The sequence below is a fragment of the Numenius arquata genome, chromosome 11 (assembly GCF_964106895.1).
Source record: "Numenius arquata chromosome 11, bNumArq3.hap1.1, whole genome shotgun sequence".
NCBI lineage: Eukaryota > Metazoa > Chordata > Aves > Charadriiformes > Scolopacidae > Numenius > Numenius arquata.
The window spans coordinates 17,387,605-17,398,313 of record NC_133586.1 but is presented as its reverse complement, the minus strand read 5'-3'; the positions used below and the strand labels follow the sequence as shown (position 1 = coordinate 17,398,313).

The window sequence follows — 10,709 nt, the reverse complement described above, 5'->3', positions numbered from 1 at the left end:
ATATTTCTTTAGCACGAGGAACCAGAGGGGCTTTTTATTCAGCCAAGAAAAGAGCAAATACGGAAACATTTCCACCTCAGGCAATAATCTTTCAGTCAAAAGATCTCCTTGTTACTCTCGAGCTACTGCAGACTTCTGCATCCTCCCTAAAATCACGATTTTTAAAGATAATTTCCAATTTATTCTGCCAGGATACATCCTAAGTTCTTCAATAAATGCAGTTCCTCCTGCAACAGATACAGAGCTATGACAGCAGCGGATACAAGCACCATGACTACAGATTAAAGAGACCGAACAGTCACCACCCAACTACCCCCCATTCCACGAGGTTACGCGCCTGCCCCTGGCCAGAAGCCTTCTTTTGGGAATAAAAAGACAAAATCAGAGTTCTAGGGTATAAAAAAGAAGTAAAACCCAAAGGAAAGTGTCTTTATGTCACCTTAGAAGTTCACAGAACGTGTTAAAGACCAGCATTCATTTAAAGACTCAAATTCAGCATTTATGTAGAAACCTTTTAATATATACAGGATGCAACATATATAAAAAGGTAAATTACAATTTGAGTTTATGAACAGAGAGTGTTTTCTGCTCCTTCTGTTTCTTCTTTAATTTGTTTGCGTCTTTGACTTCCATTTTCACTTGATCTTGTAGTTGAGAAAAGAAGGCCTGGGACGACTTCAAGACCTTGTCCTTCCCTTCATCCTGTCCAGGGACAAAATACTCGTTAGAACGAAGAAACATACAAACAGCACCATTACACTACTTGCTAGTCACTCACATATAATGGTATTTGACTTAAAAAAAGTATTTTGGTGATTGGTTTTCAAATCACTCCTGCTATCTGAAGAAATAAAGAGCACATTCCCTTTCTAATTAGTAATTAGCACGGCAGGTAAGAACAGGCATCAAGAATAGCTCCTCGCACATCATGTGCTACAACTACATTGCTATATTTTGTATTCTGCTCTCCTTTTGAAAAGGTAAGCACAAATGTTCAGAAGTAATCAAGTTATTCTTCCTATTAGTTTCTAATCACTCAAAATTTCAGAGATTGTTAAAATTTAATTTATAAGGCACATAGGTGGTACACGTTTACTATTTTATAGCACACAAAACAAAATCCATCTGACGAGATTATGGAGAGGGCTCCACAGTAAGAAGTAGTTAAACAGGAATATTCTGTTTTGAAATGCCTTCAGTTACTCAAAGCTTAGCAAGAACTAAAATGAAACCTCATGCTCAATTACGCACGCAGGCAGCCCCATTTTATCAAGTGGGACAGTTCAAATGCAGGAAATAAGAGCATAACTCTTAGTATTTGCAGGAACACCACCTTGTGAACTTTGAAATAAATAAAAAAGTAGTACCTAATGCAAACAATCATTTCTGTTTTGTGAATCTACATTGATATAAAGGTTTTTCCTATTTTTCCACATCTAAAGATTAAGTTGCTTACTCAAATATATTTCATACTCTGAGTAAGCTTCTAAAGGTTCCAACAACCATTCCGTATGATTTATTCATGATGAAAGCAGTAACATCTACATAAATATGCATTACGAACAAGGAGGTCACTGCAAAGTGCCACCAGAGCTGTATTTTTTCAGGCTTCTATAATGACATCATGCCATCGGGATAATCAGCAAAATCAGGACTAGAAAGACATTCAACACTGCTTTGCATAAGGCAGTTACAAGCACGGATTAGAACTGTCCTTCCAAAACTGGAGTTCAAAAGAACACAGGGGAAAGTAAGGAGAGGTACAGGGGAGAAGATAAAGGAGGAAAAAAAAAAAAAAAAAAAAAGTATGCATTTGTCCTTTCCAGGTCTTCTTCCTACCTCTTTTTTCCAGCAGCTCCAGGTACCTTTTATATTTGCTCAGACATAAATAAGGTAACGAGGTTTGGGCAGCAAGCAGATATACCACTTGTATACAAGAGTTTTTGAGGGGATGGAGAAAGATGAGGAGCTGTAGCTGTGCCAAGAGGGATGGGAGGGAAACAAACCCTATACTTGGTAATTGTTTGTGATAAAGTTCCCTTTCCTCTCTCCAGCTAAGTATTATCTACCATTGGGATTTCAATATTCTTTAGCTGGGAAGCTCCAAGTTATACAGTACTACTTTAGAGAGCCTTACCTTGAGCAGAGATGCTTTGCCTTCTTTTGTAAGCCTCTTTAACTTTGCTGCAGCAGCTTTTTTGCTAAGTTTTGTGCCTTGTTTCGGTTTCATCTTTTCAAGAAGTTTTTGACGTTTCTCCTTTTCTCTTAACTTCATACGTTTACGAAGCTTTTTCTTTCTTCGTTCTCGTTTTTTGTCTGTAGGAGTCTTTTCTGCATCTGTTTTAACATCACCAGCTTTGTTCTTTTCCTAAAGAGAACAAGATTTCTAGATCTGTAAGCGCGCAAAAGAAATGATTCACTTCACAGGACTCAAATGTGTCTTAGCGCTTCCACCCTTTCAAGTGTTGACCCAGCCCAGGGCGACGCCACAGTAAGGCAAAGGCCAAAAACTGGCAAAAGTTGGGAAGTGAGATTTGTACAGTTGATCAAAGACAGGCTAATTGCTCTTCCCTACTGTCATTTAGCTTTCCCCTTCCATATATATTTTGTGAAAATAATGACCGTCACATAACAGTCAAGAACAAAAACAAAGCATAGTATTATGGCCTAGTGTAGCCAAATAAAGTTAACTTTCCCCTCCTTCCAGTTATCAAAAAAACCACAAAAAAACCACCCCAAAAACCCAACAACCACCAATACTAAAATGGTAGGGAAGAAGGTCCCCAAGGTGAGGAAGCCAGGGTGGGAGAGGGCAGAATTCTCCAATTGATCTGGCAGCCAGATTCAACCCTTCTATCAACATACAGATCCTTACAAGATTTTTATTTATATTTACCTTAATCTCCTCCGGCGCTAAGAGAGCAGCATCACTAACAGCAACTGGTGCTACTTCTTCCATACTTATAGCTGGCAAGTTTGAAACTATTTTAACTTCTGGCACAGGCTAGAAACAAGGAAACATATTCAGGACTGAGCACACCATCTCACAGCAGCTTGCAGCTAACTGAAGATACCAAATACTTGGTTTTGTTCAGAGGCAGTTATAGTGCATTTAATATGAAATAAGAACAAGCTCAATAACACTCAATGTTTACTTCACTTTCCATTTCCCAAATGCATTTTAAAGCATCCGGTTTCAAAGAGGGGGAAAAAATCCAACCCACAACTTTATGAAACATATACTTACTGGTTTGGGTGTGAAGTGGAAGTTACAAAGTGCATCCAGCTTCAGGAAGAGTGAATCCATCATTTCCTGAATTTCTTTGTGTTCAGGATTTTCTTCCTCTTCAGTCTTTTGCTGCATTAATAACACAACGTTACTGCAACACCATTCATAAAACTATTTTACTTCAGTAAGACTGATAACACCACAATATGCAATTCAGAGCCACCTCACTGGTGAACACTCAGACTGAAGTACTTCCACAACACTGAAAGCAGAGTTAGCAGTGTGCAAATGAATATATAGGATTACGTGATGTGAAATCCAAACCGAAAGGAAAGGCACTGCTTACATTACCTGGTGAAGTTTCATGTATTCTTGCTCATAGATCTCGGCAAGACTCAGTTTACTCTTTTCATGATCCAAAGTGAGACGTTTCTTGTATTCAAAAGCCTCTTCTTTTGGTTTCTCCTTTGGTACTACATCATCCCATGCCTAAGAAAGTCATAAATTAATGATCAAATGCAACCACAGTCAAATATCAGATGCTATTTAGCGTATTTAGAACATTTTCCATATTCCTTATCTGACATGTTAACTAGTTTATGCATGTGGCTTCCCAGAAACTCATTACATTTCACACTTTCATTTGAAAAAAAAGGAATAAAAGACTTACAGCTCTAACTTGTGTGCTTATTTTTAATGGATCAGGGGGCAAATTGTACAAAAATAACAAATATATAATTTTGTTAAGTATTTAACTATTCTCCCCCATACGTACCAATTTTTTTAATTCAAATAACAATAAACCTCAACAAGCTGTGGGATACTTTTCTTAAAAGCCACTGATAGAAGATTTGTAAGTAAACAATTGAGTTTTGGTTCGTATCCAGAATGCTCGGAGCGCTAAAGTTATGGTCACAGACAAAATTTACAGACTGGCATTATATTCCAAACAAGCTCCTTGCTCCTTATAGTTTTATCTGCAAACACTTATTTTTTTGGAAGCACACCAAAACCTAGCATGTAACAACCATGTAAAAACAGAGCTCCTTAGAAATCTGAAGACACATTCAGCAAGGCAGAAGAATAAAACCACCAGCTGCAGAAATTAATTAGGATAACTCTACACCTAACATTTTAAGAGCTTCAAACTCATCCTTGGAATGTGCCCTGTGAATCAAGCCTATAAAGAAAATACGGACAAAGAAGTAAGATGGTATTAACCTCATCCAATATTCTCTGTTTAATGATATCTTCAAGCTGAAAAGTAGTTTCTTCTGTGATCACAGGTGCTGAGAGGAGAAAGAGAAGAATTTTAAGATTAATGTTTCTCCAGCAAGAGAGAGTTTGTTCTATGAAGAATAAACAACAGAAAAAAAAAGTAAAGCCTTAACAAAAATGTAGTAATTGAAGGCAGGGTGAGTAAATAGTGCTTTCCTCTACCTTAAAGAGAGTAATCTTATTATGTAAGGCTTGTAAGTGACTAAATCTGCCACCGAATTAATGAACTTTCAGTTAAGTTAAAAACGAACAAAAAAGATTATCATTTCCTCTAGTTCCCACCGTGAAAACGTACAACCTCAAAAACACACTGAGAAGTTTAACTCGGTGGTTTGTTACCCTGCTCTTGAGTCACAGGTGTTTTTAGGAAGGTGAAAGGGAAGAAAACCCAACATGGTACACAACATGCTTTCAGGAAAGCCTGCTTACCCATTCGGACTGCATGGTCAAAAAGTACTGTTTCCTCCAAAAGGCTGTTTTCAGGTCGTTTTTGTCCAGTCACTTCTCCTTTAAGCTGCCAAGGTTTCTCCTCTAACAACTCTTCTTCTAAACTTCTTATTTTTTTGCTCATCTGCAAAACATAATTTCCTAAGTTTAAAACATAGAGCTCACAACTAACGTCAGGGCAAGAAATTAATAGTTATTTCAAGTACTCCTAACTCCTCACATAAAGATGAGGGAATATATGACTGCATATATATATATATGATGTAGACAAGCCACTTTTTTTTTTTTAATATGTAAATAGCCTCTTCATATTTGCCAAACTTTGAACAAATAACACAATCATTTTAAAAAACAATTGGCCACTGCTTTGAATTATTTGAAGTATTAGCAAAACAAAAAACCCAATTACCTTTTCCTGTCTCTTCTCAAAAGAAGACTTTATTTCACCGGGATCAATGCCCTTCTCTAATTGCATATCAGTAACATCTTCTGTTTCACTGTCATCTGGCAAACTGAAAGTGACTTTTTTAGAGGCTTCTTTACTTCTCATGTTCTCCATCATCAATTCATTCATATCCTCGACCCTGTAACGTAAAAATTTAATAGAAAATAAGGGTTGAAATTCCTTTATAATTTTTTACATGAAGATATTTCAGCCATTAGATGTTTACCTGTTACAACTAACCCACAGTTAAGAAACACAATAGGCTTTCACTGAAACCTAAAGGCAGGGAACACTAGGGAAACTTCTGTACGCTAAAAAAACTTCAAAAAACTCAAGTTGCAGCTACTGAATGATTTATTCAAATAAGTATCAAGAGACAATTCTCAAAAGATAAGTAAATAAACTACTTTTTAAATAAGGTGACAATGCAAATTATGAACATACAACAGGTAACAGAGAATGGCAAACCATGACCAAAGTGAGCCTGGAATCCACACTTTATTTTCTACTCCACTTCAGTGTAAAATTACAAGGACATTTTAACTGCAAATAACACGTATACTTACTCAGACATGCATTCCTCATTCTCCTCTTCAATAGCACTGTCTGCTTCCTCTTTCTCTTCCTGATCATCTTCAACATCATAAGCTACTAAATCATCGTCATCAACCGGATCAAAGAAATCTTTGTATGTCAAGTCTCTAGAACTTTTAATTGGCTAAGAAAGGGAGAAAAAAAATAAAAACAAACAAAGAAACAAAAAAACCCGAAAAAAACCCTGTTAGACTGACAGAAGTCTAAGGGTGCCTTTTAAAGTCTTTAGCAGCTGGGGAATAGCACTATTTGTGTAACAGTAATTCGGTTTACTGAAGCACTGACCTGTGTAGGGCATCTTAGTAAAACTAATCTCTTTACAAGTATTTTAAATATTCTACCACTTGAATTCATTTCCAATTTCAACCCATACAGAAGTCAGAGACACATACAGAAGTCAGAGAGCAGTAGATTTTGCTGAATACTCATTGGAATGCGTACATTCCACGTTCCCTTATACCCCGGGCATGGTTTTTACTGGCTAGTGAGAATCTCTGGCAATATTAAATAATAGAAGATTTATTTCTGAACCAAGCACTCAGCAACTTAAGTTAAATCAGAGTTACAAAGCCATGTCCCAGGAAAAAGAAAGTGCCAAAAGTCCTTTGCTCTGCATCAGTCACCTTAGCAATCTCTAATTGCCAGATGTCAATGCTAAGTGACACATCTTTTTCATTTGCTGGGTCACCTACTCTGCAGGGTCACTTATTTCTTATGACATACTATCTCTTCCTTTATTCATGCAAAAACCCAAGACCCATCTAAAGAGAGACTGGAATAGCAGGACAACATGTTCTACTACACTAGAACATTTTGTTACCAGATATTCATATTAAATATATTATTCAAGTAAAGCTTCAGAAGTAGTCGCTAGTCACCTAATCAAATTTAACTTGGTAGTTTCTCTCAGAGTTCAGCAACTTGTAGTCACTTGAACAGGTATCAGATCTTGATTTAAAGGAAAAGAGAGACCTGAAAATTGATTTACTGATATTCTTACTTTGACTTTAGCTTCTTCAGACTCTTCTTCCTCATCATCTGAGATGATGTCTTCAAAATAATTAATATCTTCTTCTTCCTCCTCCTCATTTTCCTTCTCTGCATGTTCTAAAAAAGCTTCCATCTCAGCCAGCTTGAAAAACTTGTCATCCACTATGGATTTTCTTCCCATTTTTTTCAATGTGGTTTCCTTGGCTGTTTTAGTTTGTTGCTCCAGTGCTTCAATATCAAAGTCAATATCAGAATCCTCATCACTGTATTTCTGCTTCACGCTTTCTTCAAGTTTACTCTGCTTTTCTTTAGCTTTAGTATTATCTTTTGTATAAACATTCTTCTGTTCCGTTTCTGCTTCCATTAAGCTGTCTTCCAATTCCTTGTCGCTGGTGGTCTCTGCATCAGAGCCATCCTCTTCCTGGTCTGAGAGAAGGCAAAGATCTTCATCCTCAGCATCCCTTGCAATGGATTTCTTGAAGAAATCGAGAACTGCATTGTTCCTGAGCTCTAGTTGTTGCCAAATCTGCTCTTCATCAAAATTTTCTATCACCAGTTCTTTTAGAGGACCCCCACGAACCATATCACTCCCCAGAGCTTTATTCAAATCATAGAGAGTCTTTGTTAATGCTCTGAAGTCAGCAGCCAGTCCATCTTGCACGCTAAGAGCAGAAAAAAAAAATTTAAGAATTCTTAAAAGCACAACAGTTAATATTAACTTCTTTTTTCCTATTTTGCAGAATTTACTAACTTTCACTCATTTTACAACCGCCACTAAGTTAATCACATGGTCACACTGCAGCTCTTCTTATACCTGTTTAGGTATTTTGGTGCTACAGAATAGCACCTTTCAACAGTTTCTGCTGTTGCCTAACTCTCTACACACCTCTTGGCGTACTGCTCCTAAACATTCCTAGAAATAACGACAATATTATTGAGCCTTTCCGCTTCATTACACTTTGTGCATGAAGTAACAGCTGGACAGACTAACCCACCCTTCTACAATTGCATCTTATTGTATCTTGGGCATATTTAAGCACTCCAGACGTTTTGGAGAAGGAAACAGTATAGCACTAAACACCTCAAACATCCAAGATACAGATCCTTGGTTTTAAAAAGGTAATTGCCTTCCTCCACCGCTTTACTCCTCAGATTTGTATCTGGGTAGTCTCCTCCAGTTTCTTCTCCAGAGCTACCAGTGCTTCAACACAACCGGTACGAACGGAACCCCCTGTTTCCCGATCCCCGCCGTACCTGAGGAAGCGCTCCGGCCGCGCCGCGGCGGCACCCGCCACCCTCAGGCCCGTCTCCAGCCCCTTCACCGCCGCCATCTTCCCGCCGCGCGCGGCGCGTGCAGCCGCCTGGCACCGCCCCCCGGGGCCCGGCTCCAGAGGTCCGGGCGCCTCCCGCCGCCGCCGCCGCCCGGGTTCCGCGCACGGGAGTTCCGACCCGGACCACCCCCCTGCTTCTGCCACAGGGCCGCCTCCTTCACCCGTGTGACACGCGCTATCGCCGTGCAGGGGGTGGCAGCCACCATTGGCGGGGGTGGCTGCTGCTTCCTTCCCCTGGGAAGAGCGTGGCATTGCTCTAGAACGGGTGTTCAGCAGCACGGAAAAACTTGCTCTAAATATAGCAAAGCTGCAGTCACCTTACCCCGCAGTTTGTCTCTCTGACCTAGATACAGGGCTATTTTGGAACCGCACATTTCCAGCCGATTTCTGCGAGCAAAATGCCTTGTGTTACTGGGCGCCTCCATGCTCCCAGCTAACAGGGCAGGCACCCACACGCCGACCCCGGTAGCCAGCGCTGCCCAGTGCTCGGCTGCCCTGTTACCTTACATGGCATGGTTACACAGTCAAACCAAGCACTGCGCCCACAGACCCTGGGGGAGGCCATCCATTCCTAAAACCGCCCCGGCTGCACCAGCTTTGCCCACTGCCCTTCCCGGCCTGGCTCCCAACTGTGACCAGCCTTCCAACTTTTGTCCTTGCTATCGCCTCTGCTGTTCCTCTGCTGCTTCCCTGTTTCCTTCCTACCAAAAAAAGCAGTGTTTTCAGTGCACAGAGAGCAAAGCCCTGCCATGAGGCTTCTGCGTGTCCTCCTTGGCACTTTGCACCCTCAAACCCTGTTGTGTGGAGCAGGGCCCACAGCAGAGGGACTGGTATGGCCTGTACCTGTGCTTCTCTCAACATCATCGACACACTGACACAACATAGGCTGGAAGCAGAAAGTGACATATATTAGAATCATAGAACCGCCTAGGTTAGAAGGGACCTTTAAGATCATCAGCTCCAACCATTAACCCAACACAGCCAAAACCACCACTAAACCATGTCCCTCAGCACCACCTCTACACATCTTTTAAATACCTCCAGGAATGGCAATTCAACCATGTCCCTGGGCAGCCTGTTCCAGTGCTTGATAACTCTTTCGGTAAAGAAATTTTTCCTAATATCCATCCTAAACCTCCCCTGGCACAACTTGATTCCATTTCCTCTTGTCGCCTGTTACTTGGGAGAAGAGACCAACACCACCCTCACTACAACCTCCTTTCAGGTAGTTGGAGAGGGTGATAAGGTTTCCCCTTGGCGTCCTTTTCTACAGGCCGAACAACCCCAGCTCCCTCACCCACTCCTCATAAGACTTGGGCTCCAGACCCCTCACCAGCTTCGTTGCCCTTCTCTGGACTCGCTCCAGCACCTCAATGTCTTTCCTGTAGCAAGGGGCCCAAAACTGAACACAGTATTTGAGGTGGGGCCTCACCAGTGCCGAGTACAGGGGGATGATCACTGCCCTAGTCCTGCTGGCCACACTATTCCTGAGACAGGCCAGGATGCTGTTGGCCTTCTTGGCCACCTGGGCACACTGCTGGCTCATACTCAACTGGCTGTTGACCAGCACACCCAGGTCCTTTTCTGCCAGGCAGCTCCAGCCACTCTCCCCAGGCCTGTAGCGCTGCCTGGGGTTGCTGTGACCCAAGTGCAGGACCCGGTACTTGGCCTTGTTGAACCTCGTACCATTGGCCTCGGGCGATAGATCCAGCCTGTCCAGTCCCTGTTGGGACTTTTAAATACCCATTTTGACCACTGATTTTGATCTGCACTGTACGTAGGTATTATCAGATCTGAAATGGCACAGGCTGCTTATGTATTTGGGATGTTATCACAGCGAGGTGCCATGTCCTATGCCCCTGAGACAGCAGGATGGCAGCCCCAGCAGACAGCCAGCTCATGGTCCCCAGTCTCTTCTGCACAAGGCTTTACTGGGAGGACTCTCCCCACAGACCTCCTTTGCTACAGCCGGCCTCCTGCACACTCCTTCTCTCACACCCGCTGCACTGTCCGCGGGCCCCAGTTCCCGGCTGCCGGCGGCTGCAGGGCCCGCCCCTGCCCGGGGGAGTCACCTCCTCCGGGAACGGGCACCGGGCCGCAGCGCCCGCCCCTGCCCAGGGGAGCCGCCTCCTCCCAGGATGAGCACCGGGCCGCAGCGCCCGCCCGCCCGAGACAGGGCTCACCCGGCCCCTCGGCGCGACACAGCCACTGCCGGTGCCGGTGCCTCCCAGCGAGACGCCCCGCTGGCGCCTGCCCCGCTAACGCAGCCGCCGGCTGTTGCCGCGCCGAAGGGCTCCCGGCTCAGGCAGCCGGGGGACGGGGGCGGCGGCCGCTGCCGCGGTGACGGCGGAGGGCGGCCTCTCCCCCCGCCGCCAGGCCCCGCCTGCCTGCGGCC

At 42.8% G+C, this 10,709-nt stretch overlaps 1 protein-coding gene across 1 annotated transcript; it reads right to left on the bottom strand.

Annotated features, from left to right (window-relative positions):
- Window positions 1–10: 10 nt before the first annotated feature.
- MPHOSPH10 (M-phase phosphoprotein 10) lies at window positions 11–8,323 on the bottom strand. Its single transcript, XM_074156608.1, has 11 exons — window positions 8,238–8,323; window positions 6,994–7,645; window positions 5,966–6,117; window positions 5,364–5,538; window positions 4,937–5,078; window positions 4,451–4,518; window positions 3,581–3,718; window positions 3,248–3,358; window positions 2,897–3,004; window positions 2,138–2,368; window positions 11–702 (listed from the first exon to the last, which is right to left on the bottom strand). The coding sequence occupies exons 1-11, from the start codon at window positions 8,312–8,314 to the stop codon at window positions 553–555; spliced, it is 2,004 nt and encodes a 667-aa protein (XP_074012709.1). The 5' UTR covers window positions 8,315–8,323; the 3' UTR covers window positions 11–552.
- Window positions 8,324–10,709: the final 2,386 nt, after the last annotated feature.

Coding starts and splice junctions, on each gene's coding strand:
- MPHOSPH10 (XM_074156608.1), bottom strand. CDS start 8,314: ATGGCGGCGGTGAAGGGGCTGGAGACGGGCCTGAGGGTGGCGGGTGCC. Junction 6,118..6,993: donor CTGAAGAAGCTAAAGTCAAA/GTAAGAATATCA, acceptor TCCCTTTCTTAG/CCAATTAAAAGTTCTAGAGA. Junction 3,359..3,580: donor AATACATGAAACTTCACCAG/GTAATGTAAGCA, acceptor TTATTAATGCAG/CAAAAGACTGAAGAGGAAGA.